The 23,935-nt window shown below is 48.1% G+C and overlaps 2 protein-coding genes across 5 annotated transcripts in view; both read left to right on the top strand.

Moving 5' to 3' along the window:
• Rhbdl3 (rhomboid like 3) overlaps nt 1-21,405 on the top strand; it is a 48,048-nt gene extending 26,643 nt beyond the window's left edge. The window contains exons 5-8 of the mRNA XM_051179809.1: nt 665-777; nt 6,475-6,575; nt 15,216-15,276; nt 20,910-21,405. Of these exons, the coding sequence (XP_051035766.1) occupies nt 665-777; nt 6,475-6,575; nt 15,216-15,276; nt 20,910-21,181 (547 nt within the window). The 3' untranslated portion in view covers nt 21,182-21,405. The remainder of the gene's footprint in view (nt 1-664; nt 778-6,474; nt 6,576-15,215; nt 15,277-20,909) is intronic.
• Nucleotides 1-23,935, top strand: part of Rhot1 (ras homolog family member T1) — a 375,056-nt gene that overhangs the window by 108,825 nt on the left and 242,296 nt on the right. The gene's annotated exons all lie outside the window — the stretch shown is intronic.

Genomic DNA, 23,935 nt, shown 5'->3' with positions numbered 1-23,935 from the left:
GGTCATATAACCAACCAGCCACTAGAGTTTTTCATAATTTGTGAGTGTGACACTGTTCCCACAAGCCAAGTAAAGGACTAATTTATTACAACTACTTACTTCCCATCCAGGGGAAGAAAGCGTGGGGTCTCTTCCTACCCCTGAGAAGTTTGGAGTGAGTAGAGTGGGCAGGCCCCTTGTCACTCCAGGAAGGAGAACGTCTCTTTATAAGACTTAAAGAGAACATGTTGCATTGCTAAGTTACAAGAGGTCTCTAATGCTTCAAGATGTTTTGAGAGCATCTGTGACCTCCAGCTCTGTAGTGCTTGTAGGTATCGTGAGAGATCGGAGTGAGCCCAGAGCTGGTGAATGACTCAGGTCAGGATGATTAGACATCTGGGCTGAGACTTCAAGTTACTCACTGCCATTCTCTGAACCTTGGCATCACTCATGTTAACCCCTGGTGTTGCTAGGCCCAGGGCATGGCTAGAGTCCTTGTCACTGTGGCAGATGCAGACCATACCTGTCACCACCAGGTCCCTTGTGTGTATTCCTGTCCCAGCTGGAAGGAACTTTGTTCCATGACAATCATCCCCTCCCTAGCAAAGATATGCCTTGTCCCCTCGTGGCTCCCCAGTATCTTGACACACAGCATTTGTCAGATAATGAATGTGGTCTGTCACAGGGTAGAACACCTAGGACTCAATGTGGTGTTGCAGCTGCTGGTAGGAGTACCCCTGGAGATGGTGCACGGAGCCACCCGAATTGGGCTGATCTACGTGGCCGGTGTTGTGGCAGGTAGGCTGGTGGACCCCGTAGTGACCCTTTCGAGGGAAGGTCAGAGGAGATCCTGTGGGTGGTACATCTCCAAGGTTCCTGACTCTGAACTGTCCTGACTCTGGATTTCCCACAGCCACCCAGACAGGGAGATGTGTCCTGGTAGCAGAGCAGAGCGCATGATTTGGAACAGGACTACCGACAGCATTCCTGTCAGTAACCTGCCATGCTCTAGCTGTGTAAGCCTGGGGAAATCCCTTGGTCCTTTTGGTCTCATCAAGCTTGTAGACTACCAAGAGCTGCCTGCTGTTGCTGGGAGGCCACACATGTGATAACAGGTTCCTTCTGCTGTGCAAGGTGCAGAGGGACACCTGTGGTGTGGATGAAGCCAGGCAGCTCTTAGGCCAAGGCACATCTGAACACATAGGGACCAGCCATGAATCCCTTGCCTGACACTGAGGATAGGACAGTCTGGCCTAGGAGGTAGTGGATGCTCCTGTTGGGAGAAATATGTGTGACTGATGTGGGAAGGTGGGACGGATGAGTTGAGCAGCAGGACGATTTCTCCAGGGAAGGTAACTGCAGCGCAGCCTCTGAGTGCCAGCATGATGCCTCCAACTTGACTGCTGCCCGGTGAAGCTTTGCCACCTCAGCTCTTTAGCTTGACAGCTGGGCCCAAGGGAGCTCTATATGTGTGTGTGTGTGTGTGTGTGTGTGTGTGTGTGTTTGTGCAGGTGTGTGCTTAATATCTTAATCCTTTCTGTATGGCATTAAAGTTGTCATCAATAGAGCTGGGCAGCCTTGGCCTTGTAAACAACAGGCGGGCAGTGATGGATGTGATTTCAGAGCAGGAAGGGCTCTACTTTTCCTCCAGTGGGCTAACCTGCTCTTTAGTGGAACCTGTGCCAGGAAGAGCCTCCCTCCCTGCACTGTCCCTGGCCTTTCTGTGTGTGCCCTTGCACCTTGTCACCAGCCTTTCCCTGAACCCAGCATCTACTGTGTCCTTACCAGGTGTAGTGAGTACCTCCAGGTTCCAGACTCTCTCAACCACCCACACCTTCCAGTCATGCCACCTGGGATTTATAGATGTTGGTTCCCCACCTAGATTCCCCGGGGTCCCAGATGTTAAATGGCAAGGAACGGGGAAGGCACTTGTAACACTTGCAGTCAGTCAGACTGGGGGAGGGGGACAATAACTGGGAAGACAGAATTGAGATTCAAAATGACTCAGCCCTCACCCAGAACAGATGACACAGCGGGGAAACAGCACAAACATCCCTTCCCAGTGATGTCAGTGCAGAGTAGGATGGTGCACACAGAAGCAAAACACATAACCAGGATATGAGACTCTGGAGCTGCAGCCTGGAGCCAAGGGCACACAGGGCTCTGCCTGAGCCATTGGTTCAGGCCACAGGGCTTTCTGGTCACCACAAATCATGTCATTGACCTCCACAATTGAGTGGATTGATCTCTCTACACTGCTCCCCCTCTGTATCCCCAGAGGGAAACCCTTACAGATAGGAAGACCTTGACTAGAGAGCTAGTTCTTGTCTATGACCAGCAAGTATGGTGTCCTCACCTCCAAGCCATGTGGCCAGTAGCTACACTTCTCTACCTGCTGTGGATACAGAGTCTGAGGCTGAGGTGTGGGGGCAAATTCCTGTAATGCCAGTGCTTCAGAGACTAATACAGGAGGATCAGAAGTTCAAGACCAGCTTGGGCTACATAGTGAGAGAGCAACAACAAAACAAAAACAAGACAAAAAACCAGAAGCCAGGGTTTAGAGAAACAAGTGACTTGCCCAAGAAGACACAGCTTGTAAGTGGTAGAGATAGTTCCCACACAGATTCTGTGACCCCAACAATTGCCCTAGAAGCACCTGAGAATCAAAAGGCAAGTCTTTGCTTTTGTGCAGAAACTGTCAGAAACCAAGGGAAGCCTTGATCACTATCTGGCCCTGCTTTAATCCCTGCCCAGTGAAGCTATTCCAAACCCAAGGCCATCCTGTTTTATCGAGCAATGGCTAACTGCCACAGCACATATATAGAGTTCAGACTTGTGGTACAGGTCTTGTGTGTCATCACCAATACACATCACAATTTTATAAGGTCTGTAAGGTGTCCTCTATCACTCCTGGTGGACAGGCCATTCAGAAAGGTGAATAATAAACTCTAAGTGACCAAATTAGGGTAGAGCCCTGTGCACTGAACCAGCTGTTGTGACCAGCACTGAAGGCAGTCACATCACTAGCAGTCTTTTAAAGCCAGTATCTTAGCAGGGTGTGTAGTCACACACCTATAATCTCAACACTTGGGAGGTAGAGGCAGAACAACCAGGAGTTCAAGGCCATCCTTGGCTATGGAGTGACTTTGAGACTGCCCTGAGTTATGTGAAATACTGTGTCAAATACAAACAAACAAACAAACACAGCAGCTTTTTATTGCAGAGTTTGTAGAAGCCAGTATGCACATCTAGAGCTTTGCACCTGTTAGGTAATAAATATTTGTAGAGTAGATGAAAGAATACATGAATAAATAAAATAACATTGCTTAGAGGTAAATGTTCTGCCACTATTAATTTGAGTTCTTCCTAATGGCCATGGGAGATGTTGGAGAATACATGCCTTCAAACTTTTCAGGCTAAAACCACCACAGTTCTGCCTTTACAGCAAGGCCACCAATTCACCTGCATGATGGCATGGACTCAGAATATGTTTTAGGAACCAGCTCCTTGGTCTATGCCAGTCTGTGCTGTGCAGAGGTGAGGTGTGCTGGTTCAGCTTGCCATCATCTCTGTGACTTCTGTCCCTACCACCTTCACAGGAATTGTCCTGACATTATGGACCTGTCAGCCATGAGTTATGAAAGGACCCTACCTGGGCCACAATCTCCCTTGACGTCTTTCACTGCTCTGTATGTGTAGATCCTGTGTCCTTTGGTCCCAGTCAGTCCCTCTAGCTCTCAGCTGACCCGTAGACCATAAGAAAGTCTTGGAAGGTAATAAGGTTATAAAAGGAGGCAGTGGTGCAAGCTTGTTACCCCAGCACGAAGGAGGCAGAGTGAGAGGATCTCAGCAAGTTTGAGGCTAACCTGGTCTACAGATAAGACTTGTCTTTAGGGGGCTGGAGAGATGGCTCAGAGGTTGCATGATGGCTGCTCCTCTTCCAAAGGACCCAGGTTCAATTCCAAGCACCCACATGGCCACTCACAACTGTCTATAATAACTCAGGTTCCAGGGGATCTGATATCCTCACACAGACCTACTTGTAGGCAAAACACAATGCACTTAAAGTTAAAAAAGAAAGGAAGAAAGAAAGAAATTAAGACCTGTTTTTAAGAGATATGTATAAAGCCAGATGTTGGTAGCACACACCTTTAATCCCAGCACTCGGGAGGCGGAGGCAGGCAGATCTCTGTGAGTTCAAGACCAGCCTGGTCTACAAGAGCTAGTTCAGGATAGCCTCCAAAGCCACAGAGAACCCCTGTCTCAAAAAGCAAAAGCAAAAACAAACAAACAAAAAAATACAAATTAAAGATATGTATATCTCAATCCAAAAATCAGAGCCAAACCTGGGTGTTTGAATTCCTGTTCTGGGAAGAACTGCGGAGCCCCCTCTAGTGAGAGACAGCTTTGCTCCCCAGCTGCACCCTTCATAGCCAGAGGGTTCCCTGCTCTGCTCAGTGAATTAGGGAACCCAAGAAAAAGGTGTTTCACTGCTCAGGATGTTAGAAGCTTTAGACTTCTTCATCTCATACATGTGAATACTGAAGGCAGAAGAATGTAGGAGCAGTGCCTAAAGTCACACAACTGGGCAGTCACGTCTCCCATTGCACACTCCTGTCAGGATTCCTAGCTGGCCCCTGGCCCAAGACCCTAAACACGGGGAGGGTGAGGGAAAGGTCAGTGCTGAGAAGGCTTGCCCCCATAGGGCCTTTCTGTCCCCGGAGGCAGTCCAGATGCATAACTGACCCTAGTGGACTGTTCCGACAGACCAAATTGCATTGGTCTGTCGGAGAGAGGAGAGGGACCAGCTGGGTGAGGTTGGGGCTTGCTCATTGCAAACAGTAATTAATGAGGAGCTGGCTTGGGCAGCTGGCCCTGTGCTATTCTGCAATGCAGCCCTCACACTGCGGCCAGGAGAGTGTGGGAATCTTTTGTCATGCAGATCCTGCTGCCTGTTTGTTTGCTGCCCTGGGATCCTTCCCCACCCCCACCCACGGTGGGGATATTTATGGCTGATCCCTACGGGTAGGCCAATAAAAGGAGAAAGTTACCAGACAATTGTTAAGTACCAAATTAAGGCTCGAAGGAGGAAAAAAACAAACAAACAAACAAACAAACAAAAAAAAAAAAAAACCAACATGACAAAGGTAAAGGAAGATTTTCAATGGGCTGGGAGAAGGACTTGAGATCCTCAGGCCATGATAGCTTGGGGTTTGTCTGTTAAATTTTTTTCTGAGACATAGCAAGAATTGGTCATAGGGACCTGGAAAGAGGATGCCAAGAGGCAGGTGGTCAACGGTGCTCCCATGGGGATCTCTCTCTGGGTCCCCATCCAGATGGTCTTGAGTCCTGGTTCAGGAACTCCCTCCTTTGTAGAACTTGCAGGTTTGGGCTCTCAGCCTGTTCTCCCTCTCTCCAGCGGCTAATTGAGTCCTGAGCCTTCAGGCATTTTCCAACCGAGGTTTCTGCTCGCTCACCCAGGCCAGCCGCTATTCACCCTCTGTGCCCTGGGCTCTACCTCCTAGTTATTTTTAGTCTCCTGTGTCCTTCCCTGGAAGCCAAAGCATTGATCACACTTAAATTCGACCAGAACAATAAATTTCCCATCTCCTCTCTGCCCACCTTTCCTGCTAGGACCAAAGTTTGTCATCCCACACACCAAAAGCCACGGAACTGCCCTCTCCCCAGAGTGTGATGTCATCACTCTCTGGACTTTTCAAGGACATTCTCCCTCCAGAGAGGCCCCACTTGGATGGTCCTGTAGGCCTTTTGTGCTTTAGCTTGGCTGGCAAGAGGTGGGAGGTGATACTAACCAAGTTTATAGATTCAGCTGAGTACAGGGAAGTGGAAGGGGGCAGGGGCCACCTCTGAACTAACGTGGGAAGTGGCTGCCACTGAGGCTGAGAGCATGGGTTTTGGTCAGCGTGGTTTTCAGGCTGGGGAAATTGCTGTGTGATAGAGTGCTTGCCTAGCTTATATAAGGCCCTGGGTTTAATTCCTGGTACTGGGGGAGAAGGAAAGATTTTGTGTGTGTGTGTGTGTGTGTGTGTGTGTGTGTGTGTGTGTCAGGCAGAACAGGGTTCAAATCCCGATTCCAGTGTTGTGATGGTAACCTTTCCTGTGTCAATGGAGAGTCTGTTAGCACCTGCCTCAAACATTGGCCTTAGGTAGAGATGAGCCTTGAGGGTAGGAGGGAGAAACGTTTGTACACTGCCTCCCAACGGTGGAACACTTTCCATTCCCTGTGCTGGCTTTTTGCGGCCACCTCTCCTTGCTGAAGCAGGTGACCTGGGATCAGTCACTTCTCCTTCCCACCAGTGGAACGGGAAAGCTGAGCCGAGACACTCGTCCCACCGTACACAGAAGCTGTGGAACACCTCTGCCTGCCTCTGCCCGGCTCTGCCCGGCTCTGCTCTGGTGGTAGCATGCAAGGGCCAGGGCTGGGCTGCACAGTGAGTCCAACATTCTTGATGGTTTTCACTCTCTCTGTGCCAGGCTCCTTGGCTGTGTCTGTGGCTGACATGACTGCACCTGTTGTGGGCTCTTCCGGAGGGGTGTATGCACTCGTCTCTGCCCACCTGGCCAACATTGTCATGGTGAGCAGCCCCTGTTCTCTGTGGATCTGCCCTGTCTCTCCTCTGCCATCACTGAGCTTGGACATCAATCCTGCCCCTCAAACCCCACCCCTTTAGTTCTCTCAGCCCGGGCCAGCCTGGCTGGAGCACAGTTCATACCTACATCTTCCTCTGCAGACCCATTTCCCAGATGAGGTCCTATGCTCTCCAGCCATGCTGGGTCTGCAGGTGTGCCTGTCTCCAGATTCCTCCTGGTCCCTCAAAATTGGTTAAACTCTGGCTTAGTAGCCAGTGTCTTAGTTAGGATTATCATTGTCATGATGAAACACCATGACCAAAAGCAACTCGGGGAGGAAAGAGTTTGGCTTACAATATAACATTCACTGTTCATTGGTGAAGGAAGTTAGCACAGGAACTCAAGTAGGGCAGAAACCTGGAGGCAAGAGCTGATGCAGAAGCCACAGAGGAGTACTGCTCACTGGCTTGCTTATTATGGCACCACCCACAATGGGCTGAGCCCTTCCCCATCAATCACTAATTAATAAAATGCCCCACAATCTTGCCTACACCCATTTTTGGGGGTTGGGTGGTTTAAGACAAGTTTCTTTGTGTAGCCCAGGCTATACTGGAACTATCTCTGTAGACCAGGCTAGTCTTGAACTCACAGAGATCCACTGGCTTCTGCTTCCCAATAGCTGGGATTAAAGATGTGTACCACCACCACTGGCTAACCTACACCCAATCTTACGGGAGGCATTTTCTTAATGAGGTTTTCTCCTCTCAGATGACTCCAGCTTGTGTCAAGCTGACATAGAATTATCCAGAGCAACTAGTACACGTGGTCTTTAGAATTGTTTGCTATAGAGTATGCAAAGTGAATGGATTTGGGGCTGAGGAGATAACCCAGTCTGTAAAGTGCTTTTCGCACAAGCATGAAGACCCAAGTTTGGATCCCCAGCAGCCACATAAAAAGCTGGGCATGGTGATGGTGCACACCTGTAAACCCCGTGCAGGGGCGGCAGATGCCTAGAGTTTGCCATTGCAAACCATCCCAGCCAATCAGTGAGCTCCAGGTTTGATGCCTCCACACGTACCACACACACACATGACACACAGGCACACATGCCAGAGAGGGTAAGTGATCTGCCCAACACCAAGCCCACACCTTCTGACAGTAATCCATGTTGTCCCCTGCTCCAGCCCCTTGCACCGGCAGGGTCCCATTCTCTTTCCCTCCCTTCTCTTTGCAATAATGTGGAAGGGTCTGAGCATGGCCACAGGGGATAGGCAACCTAGGTCTGAATCCCTGCTGCCCTCTCCTAAAAAGCCACCTGGGCCAGGTCACATGCTGCTTTGTACCTTGGGTTCTATGGCTCTGAAGTAGGATGATATGCAATAATTAAGAAAAAATGCAAATCAACACTTAAAACAAATACTAACTTAATTCCTCATTCCTCACAAAAGAACCCAGGTAGACTCAGACTGGATAGGGTCTACAAACTGGTGTGTTGAAGCCCTGTGTTATGAATGTTGTCTAGTTTAGAGGCAGATAGAGGCCTCTCTAATGGGACATAGCTGTCTGGCCTCATGCCCCCTTTGGCCTAAGAACCTCTATGTTACACACCTGTTCCCCTCGTGCTGCCTCTAAGATTTGGCAGGGAGGAAGGGGGCCAGACAGGTTACAGTGAGCCCCTTCTGCTCCTGCCCTGTTTGCCTTCACCTGTTTTCCCACCTGGCTTCTATGATGCTTGGTGGTAGCAGATTTTGGGAGTCCCTAAATTCTCCCATGGTTTCATCTGGGTTTTTGTTTTTCAGTTGAGTAGGTCATTGCCACATAGCCTAGGAACTCAGTCCTACCTCAGCCTTCCAAGTGCAGAGCCTGCCTTCTCTTCTCTCCCTCCCTCCCTTCCTCTTTTTGTGGGAACAGGTAGGGCTATCCCAGGTCAGCCTGGAACTCCCGGTGTAGTCCAGGCTGACCTTAAACTAGTGGCGATCCACCGGCTTTGGCAGCCCAGCACACCGCTGGAATCCCTGCTTTCCAGATCGTTCAGTCCCGTTCTTACTGCCTTTCTCTGAACACTCCCCCACTTCTTTCCACCCTCTTTGTGAGTTGTGAGAGCAAGGGGTGGGTGGGGGAGAGGAGATGCTGAGTGACTACATTTGCTGCTGAGCTAAATTCTGGCAACTTCCAGTGTGTGTTGGTAGAGAGGCTGCAGGTGGGTGTGGGAAATTGTGTCTGAGTGTGAGGGTTCAGGGAGTGTTCCCGTTTACACACACACTTCAGTCTGCTGAGGGTCTGTGTGCACAGGGCTGCCTCACATGGCCCCTTTAAGTGGGTCATTCTCTATCAATGCTGTCTTTCCTCAGACACAGCTATTCCTCTGAATTCTGCCTCCTCCACCCTCCCCCTGCCCCAATTCCTCTCAGTTGGAGAAAAAAGTACTGACCTCCTCCCTCCCTTCCTGCAAGACAGGGATGGGGACAGGGATGGGGCCAGGGATGGTGTGGGGGATGAGCAGGCACAGTGGAATGAGAACAGGGGAAAGAAGGAAAAGGCAGGAGTTTATCTGCCTACTCTCCAGCTCATGAGATGCAGCTGTGGTACCCCAGAAGTTCTTACGGGGAGAAGAGTTCACTCAACACTGACAGTCTGGCCACAGGCACTTGGGGAACCTGTGAAACTGTTTTGTTCCTGTCTGGCAAGCAACTCATAACCATGGAGATGATCAGTCCTGTTTAAAAACCTAGCCTTCCCAGAAGAAAGCAGCTGCCTGCCTGCCTCCTGGGAGCTGACACTCCTTGGAAGTTTGCTGTAAGGACTCCTCTAGAGCCATGTGTTTCGCTTGTGACACTAAAGAAGGCTTATTCTCATGACAAAAGTCAGTTTCCTCTCATCTAGGGACTGCCTTTGCCCAAATTAGCTCAATGCTGAGTTCTGTCAGGTCAATGCACTTGAAGTAGTACACACCTTTAATCCCAGCACTGGGGAGGCAGAGACTTGGATCTGTGTGAGTTCAAGTCTAAGAGTTCCAAGACAGCCAGGGCTACATGGAGAGACCCTGTTTCAAAAAGAAAAGAAAAGAGTACCATTTCTGTGGTTGGAGAGTGTTTAAATATTAGCAATTTCATATACTTCAACCTCATAGATATACTATTGCTGTACTTCCAAATGAGAGTGGAGTGCTTATTCATTAGACAGTATCTCATCAAGGCAAAAGGGAGAACAACTATGGATTTGACGGTCAGAAAATCTAGATTGAGAGCCATCTGATGGCTGAGTCTGTTGCTATAAACCTTTGGGGCTCCAATTGCTCTCATAAAGTGGTTGTTACAAACTGGAACGTGCTTTCCACATGGCAAACCACGACTCAGCAGTGACTGTGTGTACATGTGATTGCACATCTGTATATGTAACTGGATTTATGTTTTATTTTGCGTGGGGGTGGAGGGGGGAAATCATGTGTGCCACAGTGCATGTGTGAACATCAAAGGACAGCTTTGAGAGTCTGTTCCATCCACCTTGTGGTTCCCTAGGATTGAACTCAGGCTTGGTGGCTGATGCCTTTACCTACTCAGTCATCTTGGTTCCCTTATGTTGTCCTTTTGTTACAGTTATAGGATAAAGCTGGAGGGGGGTGGGGGTTCCAAGGTAAGGGACCAAGTGGGAGAGCATAGTGGGTCCCATAGCAGGAGAGGGTGACTGATGTGGACGGAATAACATGCCAGACAGAGCTTAACTGAGGTGGAGGGAATAACATGCCAGACAGAGCTTAATTGAGAAGTTTATTTAGAAAGGGGGAATAAAGGGGAAGGGAAAAGAGACATAGAGAGAAGAGGAGAGAAGGGAGGAAGAGAGGTGAGGGAGTTTGCACACATGTCCTGAGTCCCTATGCAGCCCCATAATGAGTGACATAGTGATGACATGGCCTTGCAGAGCATGCCTGTCCACCCATTGTTAGGGGACGGAGTCAGCAGAATGCCAGTTTCCAACACCTAATGTGTGATTTTTTTTTTAAATGTATGAATTGTGTTTCATATCTACAGAGAAATCAGAAAATGTGTAGCATTTCTGTTCTCAGGTCTAGCTGTTAGGTTAGAGATTTATTTTTTGTTTTTCGAGACAGGGTTTCTCTGTGTAGCTTTGGAATCTGTCCTGGAACTCACTCTGTAGACCAGGCTGGCCTCGAACTCACAAAGATATGCCTGCCTCTACCTCTCAAGTGCTGGGATTTTGCTTTACATAAAAATATGTCTTATAGTTGTGGTGATACACACCAGTAATCATAGCATTTAGGAGGCTAAGGCAGGAGGATCAAGAATTCAAGGCCAGCCTGGGCTACATAACAAGCTGATGTCTCCAAAAAGAAAAAGAAAAAAAAAAAAAAAAGGAAACCAAACAAACAAAAAGCTGAGAAGATGGCTTAGTAGGTAAAGAACTGACTGCAAAAACTGAGTTCAGATTCCCAGAACCATGTCAAGCTGGATATGGTAACACATGTCTGTGATCCCAGTATTCCTCAGGTAAGATGGGAGGTGGGACAGGAGAATCCCCAATCTCATGGACCAGCTAGCCTGGAGAACCAAGTAGCAAACAGTAAGAGACCCTGTCTAAACGAGATGGGAGCACGAGGTTGCCCTTGACCTCCACATGTATACCTGGCACACATGTGCCTTTACTCACATGTGCACATGCAGACACACATACATACACACATCACAACACACACAGAGATCAAATCCTGAAAGTGTGTGTGTGTCAGTGTGCACGTGCGTGTGATTTTTTTTTTTTTTAAAAATTCCAGCTTACACCAAGAAATTAAAGTCAGAAAATAATTTCAACCAAGGACGCGGCTCAGAAAAAGGCTTTCAATCACGACTTCTTATTTTAAACACTGGAAATAGAAATATCTACCTGATTGAATAATTTATTAATTGCCTGCTGCTGGGGCCCATAAGCCAGAGTTCCATTTTTAAATATGCAAGATATTTACTTACACTTTGCTGTGTGGTAGATATTTTCATAAAATATTTGAGAGCCAGATCTTTGCAAAGTGAATTTCATTGCTAAAGCTCAAGAAAGATAGCTGCTAAAAAACAAAGAAAAGCCTCTGCCATAAGGTTTATGTAATTAAATAAGTAGCCTCTTGTAAGACAGATAAATCAGGAGTGATTTATATGCCATGCTTTTGTGGTGTAGGTACACACACAGTGTGTGTGTGTGTTTTGTACTGAGCATTGAACCCAGAGCCTCACACATGCTAGGAAAGTGCTCTTAATTGGTTGGGTGAACACGGTGTTAAGGCAACTGGTTACCTACTTGTTCCCTGTGGCTGAGTCAGTATCTCACCCTGTGAGAGAGGCTGTGGGAGAGAATGAAATGAAAGGGCCTTTGAAAGGTCTGCTTCCCTAAGGGCCGGGTTCTTCCACATTTAGAGCAGCAGCAGCAGCAGCACCTGCTGCTTGAGACCCCTCTTCTCTCCCGCTGTGCCATTGCACTCCTGTTATTGGAGGAAATAATGGGTCGGGAAATGGCCAGGGAAGACTTTCTAGTGTAACCCCTTCACTGCTGGGAGATTACAATTGGCCGGGATTCCCTCAGCTCTAGCAGCAGCTGGGTAGACAACAAAGGCAGTCAAACTGTTTCACAGTCTCTTAGAGGGTGGTTGACAGAGGGCCGTGGACTGGAGGGACCACCATCTCTGCCTGTTAACCTCCTGGGATCTTTAAGTGGCCCTCCTGGATCCTCATCTTCTTCCCTAAAGCAAGTGCACAGGGTTGGACTGGATGGACCTGACAATCCTGGACACTAATTTGCAGCTGGGGCCAGGCAGGTTTGCATACCCATGAAGCTAATGGGTTGGAAGCCATTCCTGTGATCCCAGGAAGATATGGAGTTGAGGTCATCTTGTGGCTACAGAGTGAGTTTGAGGCCACCCTGGGATAGATGGACCTGTGTCAAAACAAAATAAAACAAAACAAAAACCATGAACTTGGCCTCAGTAGTGCTACGGTAAAGCAGAACTTCAACTCTGTCCAGGGTCACTTGGACTCTATATTTATTTGTTGATTTTGAGAGACAGTTTCTCTGTGCAGCCCTGGCTGTCCTGGAACTCACTCTGTAGACCAGGCTGGCCTCTAACTCACTGAGATCCACCTGTTTCTGCCTCCTGAGATTAAAGGCATGCACTACCACCACTTGACCGAAATTTAGTTCTTTATAACTTTTCCTTTCTTCTTTCCCTGCTTCCCTCTTTCTTCTTTATCCTAGGGATAGAACCCAGGGTCTTCATGCTTGCTAAGGTAGCTCTCCTGCCATCCTGTCTCCACCCCATTGCATACTATCTACCAAACTTTTTTTTTTTTTCCTTTTTGTCTCTTCTTAGGGCCATGTGGCCCACCACCTTCCTGCTGCAGGATTGGATTGCTGGCTCCATGGGAATCACTGACCCCTGTTTTGTTCCCTGTCTCTTTGGTCAGGTGCTCTGACAGACATTAGCAGTCCCAGTGTTACCCTGCCATCTGCTTCTAAATAGAACATTCAGCAAGCAGATGTTAGGCATTCAAGTTCAGGAGGGGCCGTGTGCTCCCCACCTCACTACTGAAGAAGGGCTTGTTGTAGAGAGTGTCTCAGCATGTTTCCCATGCTGGCCTGGAACTTGCCATCCTCCAGCCTTCCAAGTGCTAGCTGATCCTCCTCTTCCAACTGGAAAGGATTTAAATTTATTGAATACAAAGCACTTGTGATTTACAAAGCAACTAGGACAATAATTTACCAAAGCGGGATTGTTTAGACAGTACATTTAAAAATACTCCTCATTTAATTTTTTTGTCTTATGTGTGTATGGCGATGGGGAGCATGTGTGCCTTGGTACATGTGAGAAGATCAGAGGACAACTTCCACTGTGTAGGTCCTGGGGATAAAACTCAGCTCATACTGGGCGGCAATCCTTCTAACCAGCTGACAAATAAGTTGTTGTTTTTATCTATAATTGTACATTTGATTTTTCAAAGTTTACATGACATCACCATACTGCCAATGTACACACAGTCATCAACTGTAGCAAACACAGAATAGTGTCCGTGTGACTGGAGCAGAGGAATGCTTTTCTTTTTCTTTTGTTTTTTTGAGACAGGATTTCTCTATGTAGAACTGGCTGATCTAAAACTCACTCTGTAGACCAGGCTGGCCTTGAATTCACAGAGATCCACCTGCCTCTGCCTCCTAAATGCTGGGATTAAAGTCTTGTGCCACCACAGCCTGACAGGAGCCATTTCTTTGTCTTAAGAAAATGAAACTTGCCTCCGAAGACAAATAGGCTAGCCTGATCTACTGATGGAGTTCCAGCTACAGAGAAACCATGTCTCGAAAAAAAAAAACCAAAAAGGAAAAAGAAAATGAAACTCCTGCTCCTACAAGTGAATACTTCAAACAAATCTTTTTTGTCTTTAAAAAACAAAGATGTTTTCTCTGCAGCTTTCCCAAGTCCTGTTTCCTCTACTGTTACCACTATTTGGGGCCCTTGTGAAGTTTTTAACTCTTATTACTACAATGTCCAAGGATCAGGAGAGCATTGAGCAGGGGCTGGTACAGCTGACAGGATGGTTTGAGTAGGTGGGAGGGAACAGACGTCCCTGGCTGTGCCCAGTTGCCTCCTTAGCCAGGGCCGGTCCAGAACCCTGGCTCATCTCTGTGTATGCATGTGCATGTGCCTGAGTGAAACTGTACACTGGATGTCCTGCAGGGCTATCCCTCAAAGGAACCCTACACGCCTTTAGTCCCAGCACTCAGGAGGCAGAGACGGGCAGATCTCTGTGAGTTCAAGAGCAGTCTGATCTACAAGAGCTAGTTCCAGGACAGCCTCCAAAGCCACAGGGAAACCCTGTGTCGAAAAACTAAAAAAAAAAAAAAAAAAAAAAAAAAAATGTATTCTGTTCATCAACTCTGGAGGCTCAGGGTTTCAGAGACTCAGGAGAGAGAGACTTATTTGAAGGCCATCTGGCCCACTCCTCTCCTGAAGCTCCCTCCTCAGGTGCTGAAGCCCCATTAGGAACCTCAGTGACAGGAAACTCATGACCCACACAACAGGTCACTCATTACATTTTGTTCATGTAAGGAATGGAAACTTGGCTGGGCTTTGGTGGTGCAGGACTTTAATCCCAGCATTTGGGAGGCAGAGGCAGCTGGATTACTGTGAGTGAGTTCGAGGCCAGCCTGGTCTACAAAGGGAGTTCCAGGACAGTCAGGGTTACACAGAGAAGCCCTATCTTAAAAACCAAAAAAAGAAGGGGGAGAGGGGCTCATTCATTCTTCCTGGGCATGATTTCTTACCCCCACGATTCCACTGTGACTTTGCTGGGTGTCCTGCCCCACATTTCTTGTCACCCGTGGGGCACAGCAAAGAATCATGCTCTCATGGAGTTCACTGTCTGAGGTGGGAAATAAAGACTCTTGCCGGCTCTGCATGTTGTGTCCTGTGTGACTCAAGAACTTTTATGACAGGGATAAACTTACCATTGCCGGAAACTCCAAAGCCATGCTGGATCGTTGTACTGCTAAGCTCCAGCCCTCACTCAGTACATCATGGGATGGATGGCTTCTTGTGTACCTGCAGAGGAAGGGGCCTGATCCCAAACTGACAGAACTCTCTCTCTCTCCTTTAGAACTGGTCAGGCATGAAGTGCCAGTTCAAGCTGCTGCGGATGGCTGTGGCCCTGATCTGTAGTGAGTACCGGCAGGCCCTCGGGGCGTTGGGATGAGGGTGTTGAAAGTAGGGGTGCAGGACTAGAGTACAGACATGCAGACACTGTCTCTGCCTTCCAGGAACTTGTGATAGAAAAGGTGAGGCATATCAGTAATGTGTCCAGAGCGGGGACATCCTGAGGAACCCTTTCCCTTTACCCTACTTGATCCTTCAGGATCTTTTGTTTGTTGTTTTTTTGTTTTTTGAGACAGGATCTTCTTGTGTGTCTCCTGTTGTCCTTGAACTCACTAAACAGTCAAGGACAACCTTGAACTTTTGACCCTGCTTTCTTCTCAAGTGCTGTGTCACCACACTGGTTTTTATGTGGAGCTGGGTTTGCGCATGCTAGGCAATCGCTCTACCAACTGAACCACATTGCCCAGACCTTTTCCCCCCCTGGCTTTTCTAGACAGGGTTTCTCTAAGTAGCCCTGGCTGGCCGAGGGCTCACTCTGGAGACCAAATTCTGGGATTAAACTTTAAAAAGTTATATATTTTTACTTTATGTATACAGGTGTTTTGTCTACACGTATGTCTGTGCACCACATGCATGCCTGGTGCCTAAGGAGGTCAGAAGGGGGCATCAGAACCCCTAGAACTGGAGTTATATACAGTTATGAGCCACCATGTGAGGGCTGGGAATTGAACCTGTGTCCTCTGAAGTAGCAATAAGTACTCTAAACCACTGAGCCACCTTATCTCTCCAGCCCCACTCTTAAACCCTTTATAGACATAAAGTATGCAAACAGAAAAGGACCCAGTGACTGACCCGACCCAGACCCCCTGAATGTGGATGTTAGTTAGGAGGCCTGGGCAGTCTGTGGGGCCTCTGGTAGTGGGTCAGTATTTATCCCTACTATAGGAGTAGACTTTGGGAGCCCGTCCCACATAGAGAGATACTCCCTCAGCCTAGACACATGGGAGAGGGCCTGGGCCTTGCTCCAAATGCCATGACAGACTTTGAAGATCCCCCATGGAAGGCCTCACCCTCTCTGGGGAGCAGAAAGGGGATGGGGTGGGGGTTGGTGGGGAGAACAAGGGAGGATGGGATTTAAAAAATATCAAAAAACAACCCAAAAACAAAAAAAGAAGAAGAAAGAAAGAAAAAGACCCAGTGCCAGTGACCAATGGGATCAAGAGAAATGGCTGCATGACTTTTTGGGTTGTGAACTTGACCTTTTACAATGTGCTTCTTTATGTGTACACCTGTGTGTGCAGGCACACACATGTACACATAAAATAAAAACAATAAAAAATTTATTTTTTTAAAAACTTGCTGTCTTAACCAATGGTATGACACATGTCTATAATCCTAGCACTTTGGGAAGCTATGGCAAGAGGATTGGAATTTTTAAATTTGTATTTATTCATTTTCATGTGCATGGGTGTTTTGCCTGCATCTTTATGTCGTATGTATGCAATTCCCATGGAGGTCAGAAGAGGGCATCAGATCCCCCTGGACCAAGTTACAGACAGTTGTAAGCCACCATGTGGGTGCTGGGAATCAATCCTAGGTCTTATGAAGAGTAGCTGTTGCTCTTAATTGCTAAGCTATCTCTCCATCCCCCAGAGAACTGAATTTGGAACCCAACCTGGGTGACATAGTAAAATGATGTCTCAGGCTGCCCCTGCCCCCACACATACTGAAAAACTTGCCCTTATAGCAGAGTCACAAACTGTGGTGGCTCCTATGCTTAGCTTGTGCTAGGACCTTAATCAGAACAGGTCAGTTATACTGACTGAGAGGCCTGGACATAAAGACAAGCAGGACTCAGCAACTGACCAAATATAAGAGAGCATGTCTTCTTTTTTTTCCCTTTGGTTTTTTGAGACAGGGTTTCTCTATATTGCTTTGGAGCCTGTCCTGGAACTGGCTCTGTAGACTAGGCTGGACTTGAACTCACAGAGCTCTGCCTGCCTCTGCCTCCTGAGTGCTGAGATTAAAGGTGTGAGCCACCAATGCCCTGCCTGGCAAGAGGGCATGTGTTACGGTTGATGATATACACCTTTAATCCCAGCGCTTGGTAGGCTGAGGCAAGAGGAACTCCATGAGTTCAAGGCCAGCCTGGTTTACATGGACAATTCTAGGCCAACCACTTACAATGAGACTGTGTCCCAAAAAGGAGGAAGTGGTATGTCTGGCAGAGAGATGCCACAGGAATAAAGGACTTGATAGGCACAATATGTTGGCAGGGAAAACTGGGGTTTAGGACTGTGTATAGTTGTGACAAGAAGTAAAGCTAATGAGATCATATGGGTTAGATGCACTGGTAGGCCACTGTAGGCTTATGACAGGAGAGATCCTGAAGGATGTGACAGATAGGAAATTAGCTACATTATGATGTAGGAAAATGGATTGAGGGGCTGGAGAGATGGCTTGGTGGTTCAGAGCCCTTGCAATAAAAGCAGGTGGATCTGTGTTCACCCTATCACCTGCATAAAAAAGCCAAGCACAATGGTACACATTTCTGTGATCCTAGTATTGGGGGCTAGATAGAGCAAGTGCCCAGGAGCTCACTGGCTGGCCAGCTCATCCTAAAGAATGAGCTGCAGACTTCAGGTTCAATTAGAGACCCCCATCTTTTAAAAACAAAACAAAACAGTATAGAGGGTCTGAAGACATGGCTTAAGGGTTAAGAGTACTTCCTACTTTTGCCAAGGACCTAGGTTCAGTTCCCAGAACCCACACAGCAGCTCACACCTATAATGCCATTTCCAGGGTCTATGACACTCTCTTCTGGCATCCATAGGTACCATGCATGCTACAGCACACATATATACATGTAGGCAAAACATTCATACATAAGTTTTTAAAAGTAAGGTGGAGAGCAATAGAGGAGGGCATGTAATATCTTCTGTCTCCCATATGTGCATGCATAGGTTCACACACGCACAGATACACACACACACACCATGTACGTGCCACACACAGTGAAAAAGGAATGAGGCCTGAAGCCTTAGGGCTCATCCTGAAATGTAAAGAGCAAGAGAGGGGAAAGGACCCATTCTTCACTTTCCAAAATATGTGTATGGAGAGCATACGATTAGTTTTAGTTCATAATTGTAAACGAGCTTCAGAGATCACCCAGCTCAAAGGAAATATACCCAGAATATTGAAATATGTCATTACTAATGCTCTACAGTTTAGCCCTGCTGGGCAGGGACCACCAAGGTTTTCTCAGCCTGGGCTAACCCCCTGCTGCATGGTTAAGAGGAAGACATAGCCAGGGCAAGCCCTGATGAAGTCTGGCCTGTGAAGGCTCTCCTCCATTTCACCTCCACAACCTCTGCCTCTTACTTTAGGCCTTTGGAACATCCCTGATGTTCCCTGATCCGTCTTCTTGGTCGTGTGTGTGTGTGTGTGTGTGTGTGTGTGTGTGTGTGTGTGTGTGTGTGTGATCTCATTGTAAATGCTACAGAAGCTAGGGCTGGAGAGATGACTCAGTGGTTAGAGCATTCACTGCTCTTCCAAAGGTCCTGAGTTCAATTCCCAGCACCCACAATGGTAGTTTACAACTATCTGATTCCATGTACAGGCAGACAAGGTACCCATACACATAAAATATGTAAATAAAGCTTTAGAAATCATAAAAGCTAAAACAGTGATGGAGAGGTAGGAAAGGAACCATCATCTTTTACACACTTCCTTTTTTGGCCCCAGGATCCCCTAAGCAGCAGCAGGAAAATGCCATTCAGTTGGGGTAGTGCCAGCGCTCAATCCCACTGTTCCTTTTCCACCCTCTGCTGGCTGTCCATGGAGTTGCAAGGCCCTCTGAGGACATCTAGCAGTCTGTCCCCAAAGGGAAGGAGGTTGAATGGTTAAAGGTGGAGAGTCACATTGAAATATGTAGTGAAACATTCCACTCAAAGTGCTGTTTTTAATCTGTCAGATTTGCCTTGGTTTCCTTCCAAGTCTGGAAAATAAGGCTAAGAATACCTGTTCTCTCAGGGACTAAAGTGATGGCTGCACTTTTAGAGGACCCAAGTTCAGTTCCCAGAAATCATTTCGGGCAGCTCATGATGATCTGTAACTCCAGCTCCAAGACATCTGATGCTCTCTTCTGGACTCAGCATCACCTTCACATTCAACACACACACACACACACACACACACCTGTGATGAAAAATTAAAGGGGGGTACTGGAGAGAGGGTTAAGAGCACAGGCTCCTCTTCCAGAGGACCCAGATTCAATTCCCAGCACCCACATGGCAGTTCAGAGCAGTCTGGAACTCTTGTTTCAGGGGATCTGACATGCTCACATAGGCATACATGGAGGCAAAACACCAATGAACATAAAATATGTGTATTTAAGAAAAGGTCAGGTAGTGGTGGTGCATGCCTTTAATCTCAGCACTTGGGAGGCAGAGGCAAGCAGATTTCTGAGTTTGAGGTCAGCCTGGTCTACAGAGTGAGTTCTACAGCCAGGGCTACACAGAGAAACTGTATCTCAAAAAACAAAAACAAATAAACAAAAAGAATACCTGTCTTCAGCCAAACTTGATGGCACATGCCTCTAGTCACAGCACTCACGGAGACAGAGCTCTATGAACTCAAAGACAAGCTTGTCTACACTGAGTTTCAGGATATCTGGGACTGCATTGTGAGGCCTCATGTCAAAAAGAGAAAGGAAGGAAGGGAGGGAGGGAGGAAGTCCTTTTGCTGCTAGTTGGGTATTAGGAAATGGGGTGGCACTATTTCCCAGCCCTTTTCCTTCCAAAGAGATAACATCATATTTGACCGACTGACCCAGAAAGTTTGTAAAAGGGAAGGACTGGACCACAGTTGATGACATGCTGGGATTGGTTATGGGAGAAAGTGTGTTGGTTAAATTCCTTCCTTACCCTTGCTCCCTCTCCATCTTTCTTCTGCACAAAGGCACTGGCTCTCAGAGTTTCTAGGTAACACATAGAAATACTCTGTGGAGTGTCCAGAGCATATAGGAGTTGTTGGCCATGTTCTACTTGTGCAGTCAGGTACCCTGGGGCTGAGCCTTTGTACCAGTAGACAGATGAAGAAATGGCCTTGAGATGTAGCATGGCCACAGATATGCCAGGGCCTTGACAGAGCTGTGCCTTCCTTAGGGTCTTCTAGAAAAGCCCCTCTTAACGTTCAGATAACACTTCAAACACTCCTCTTTTTTGTTTGTTTGTTTGTTTGTGTTTTGTTTTGTTTTAGAGACGGGGTTTCTTTATATAACAGCTCTTGATGTACTGAAACTCACGCTATAGACCAGGCTGGTCTCAAACTCACAGAAATCTACCTGCCTCTGCCTCCCAAATGCTGAGATTAAAGGCCACCACCATCTGCCTTCAAACATTTCCTCTTAAGAGGCTCTGTCTGACTCCCCAAATAATGCCCTGCCTTGTGCCCATCATATATTTTATATTGTCTCTTTTCCTCGTTTCTGTAGCTCTTAATGAAATTGTCTTGTGAATGTAATTGATTGTTGATTTATCACCAAGTCCTGTAGGCTCTTGGGATAGTTTTGTCTCCATGATTACTATATTTGGCCTCATGACAGTTAATGGGTGACTGGGAGGCTGGTGTGCCCAGCCTCCCCCCAGCCCCTGCCCAGGACCCTGCTGTGATGTCTCTTTGTCTCCTCCCCTTGCAGTGAGTATGGAGTTCGGGAGGGCTGTGTGGCTCCGCTTCCACCCATCGGCTTATCCCCCGTGCCCCCACCCAAGCTTCGTGGCGCACTTGGGTGGTGTGGCTGTGGGCGTCACCCTGGGTGTGGTGGTTCTAAGAAACTATGAACAGAGACTGCAGGACCAGTCGCTATGGTGGATTTTTGTGACCATGTACACCATCTTTGTGCTGTTTGCTGTATTCTGGAACATCTTTGCCTACACACTACTGGACTTGAAGCTGCCACCACCCCCCTAAGGGACTGGAGGACCGAAGCAGGGAGGGGAAGAGGCATCCAGAGGAAATACCTGCATCTGTTTCTCATCACCAATTCGGCGAGACCAGGGGGAGCAGGAGACTCTCTGGGCCGGGATATGTGTTTCAAGTTAGAAGGGTGGGGGAGGAGATGGATGCAGCTGCTGTCATTTTCCTAGGCTGATCTGATGCTCTGGAGTCAGGGGGAGAGTACCTGTCCCATGTGCTCCCCTCTCACTGGTACAGACTGAGCAAGTAGCCTTCTTCCAGGTCCTCCACCCGGAGAGACACTTGGACACAGAGAAGTTCTGAGGACACCAACAGCCAGGCAGGCCTTCCCCAGCCCAGATGTAACTGTAGGCAAGGGCATGCTCTCTCTGCAGCTCAAGGTCTGGTACCCTGGTGGTAGACTTGTTGGTTTTGATGTGGGGGAGCCCAGAGCACCCCAGGCTCAGAGCCTTTCATTGTGTGAGCTAGCATAGCCCCTAGGGCTGGGCAGGGTGGGGAGATGCTATATTATTGCCCTGTGGGATGTGTGAGAGGGCTCCATGCCTGGGACAATGAACTTCATCCCAGGTTCCCTTTGGGAAAGGCCCAGGACCAGTTTTCCCTCTTCCTGCCTGTAGTCGTGAATACCGGCCTCTCACACCATTGTTCCTGCATCCATGCCCTACCTGGACTTTGGGGTCTTTTCTTCCCTCTCTACTGCCCTGACCCTACTTTGTGCCTCTTTTGGGTGTGGAGACAGGGTTTTGGTGTGCATGCATGTGTGTTGTGTGTACATGTATGCGTGCATGTGCAATGTCAGGCAAGTCAGAACCTGCAAAGGGGGGAAGTGGGGACAATGTACCCATGAGGACATCTGCAGGGGATTGCTGGGATGGGCGTCGTCGGTGGCTGCAGTGTGCGTGCTCAGTGGCCTTGATTTTAGCATAACTCACTACCCTCTTTCCCTATGGCCTTCCCAAACACCTTTTGAGCATCACTGGCCAGTGGAGAAATTGTTCACGCTAGAGGGAAGACCAGAGCCTTTGGGAGGGAAGGCCCAGCTGTGTTCTGGTTCACTCTGGGGTGACCTTCATGTCTGTTCTGCCTCCTAAAGAAGAAAGTCTTTGGGATGGAAGGAAGCCCAGGACAGCGATACTATGGCCATTTCCAGGAAGCTGTAGTAAGAAGTATTTCAGTGAATTTGCCTGCGTGAAGAGCTGCTGGGAGCTTGGGTGAGTGTTCAGGTGGAGAGCAGCTGTAGACTTAGATCTAGAGGGGAGTTGGAAGTGAGATTGAGGGAGTAGCCTTATGCTGCCCATATCCCAGCAGCCTCAGCTGCCAGGTCAGAAGTTAAGGCACCCAGTGCCTCTGCCCCTTCAAGACAGTCTGCTCAGGCTGGGAGCCCTGTGTGGAGGCTGTGAGGCAAATGACCTTTATATGAGCCTTGGGGTTCTCTGCCTCTGACAGTCTAGGATGAGGAACTGCAGGGCTGGGAAGTGAGGGGCAGAGCACACAGGAACAAGGACAGGAGAATGGGAACTGCTCCTGGGTCCCCTCACCATTCCAGCAATAGTTCCCACCTGGCCTCTATTCTCCTTGAGTCCCTCATCCTTCCTCTCCACTGTGGAGAGTCAGAGCTGGGATTCTGAAAGCAGTGTCACTCTTCATGCTGGTGGCTGTAGGTTGGCCTCAGAGGCTGGGGACTCCCCAAAGAGCAACTATGGAGACTCCCTTGCTTTTAAAGGGGAGAGGAGTCATGGAAACCAGTGAAGGGAAACCAGGCCTTCAAAAAAGAGAAATTTCACTTTAATGACACCATTCATCACTCATTTTTTAATTAGGAAAAGCTCCCTAATGGGGCTCTTTTGACTCTCAGTTTCCATGTGAACCATTCTTGCCTACAGCATTAGTGAAGGCATTGCTCACCAGACCCAGAGCTTCCTCTAATGTCCAATTCAGTCTGCAGATTGCCCAGTGCTATGTGCTTCCCAGGGCTGGCTGCAAAGCAGTGACTCTCCTCTGCCTTAAAAACAGTGCCCGACAGCGAGCTGCCCCTCCAAGGATTAAGTAAGTGAAAAACAAAACACTAGCCGCAACGTTGGTTCCTAAATATTTTTGTATTGTGTACATTCTGTATATTTTTGCTGTAACATATTATTTGAGCACAGATTCCATTAAAGATTTTTTTAAAGCTACCAGTTATTGAGGAAGTGACCACAAGGGCTGCCGTGGAACTGCTTTGTCTGGGTGTGGCTCACGGTGGGTGGGTGGGAGAAAAGCACTGGTGGTGGTGGGTTGATGGTTTTGGCACTGTTTTCCTGAACCTTCCCTGAATGGTTGGTGAAAATTGATTGTTCTTCTCATAACAATACACCCATGAAGGGAGATTCCTGGACAGTTTTGAAGATGGGTGCCTGAGTGACAGTCTCGGTGCCAGTGTCCCCTCAGGCTGTCTTCCCTTCCACTCATCCAGCTCTCGTAAGTGCCTGACTCTGCACTGCTCTAGGGATTGACAGTTGGCAAGGGAATGAAGAAACGTCAAACACCTGGACTCAAGAACGGGAAAGCCGTAACCCTGCCCCACAAGCTCAGAGAGTTTACTATACACTGTTGAACAGGGAAGGAGGCAGGGTACCTCATCTCAGGGGCAGTCTCTGTAGGGGCACAGTCTTCAGGACGTAAACACATGGAGGAGCAAAAGTGAGGTGGACATTTTCTACACACAGTCTGCATTTGCACACAGCAGGAGGAACATTTGCCATTCCTCTG

The sequence above is a fragment of the Phodopus roborovskii genome, unplaced genomic scaffold, assembly GCF_943737965.1.
Source record: "Phodopus roborovskii unplaced genomic scaffold, PHOROB, whole genome shotgun sequence".
Lineage (NCBI taxonomy): Eukaryota > Metazoa > Chordata > Mammalia > Rodentia > Cricetidae > Phodopus > Phodopus roborovskii.
Note: the sequence above shows the minus strand (reverse complement) of the source record. Positions and strands in the feature narration are given on the sequence as shown.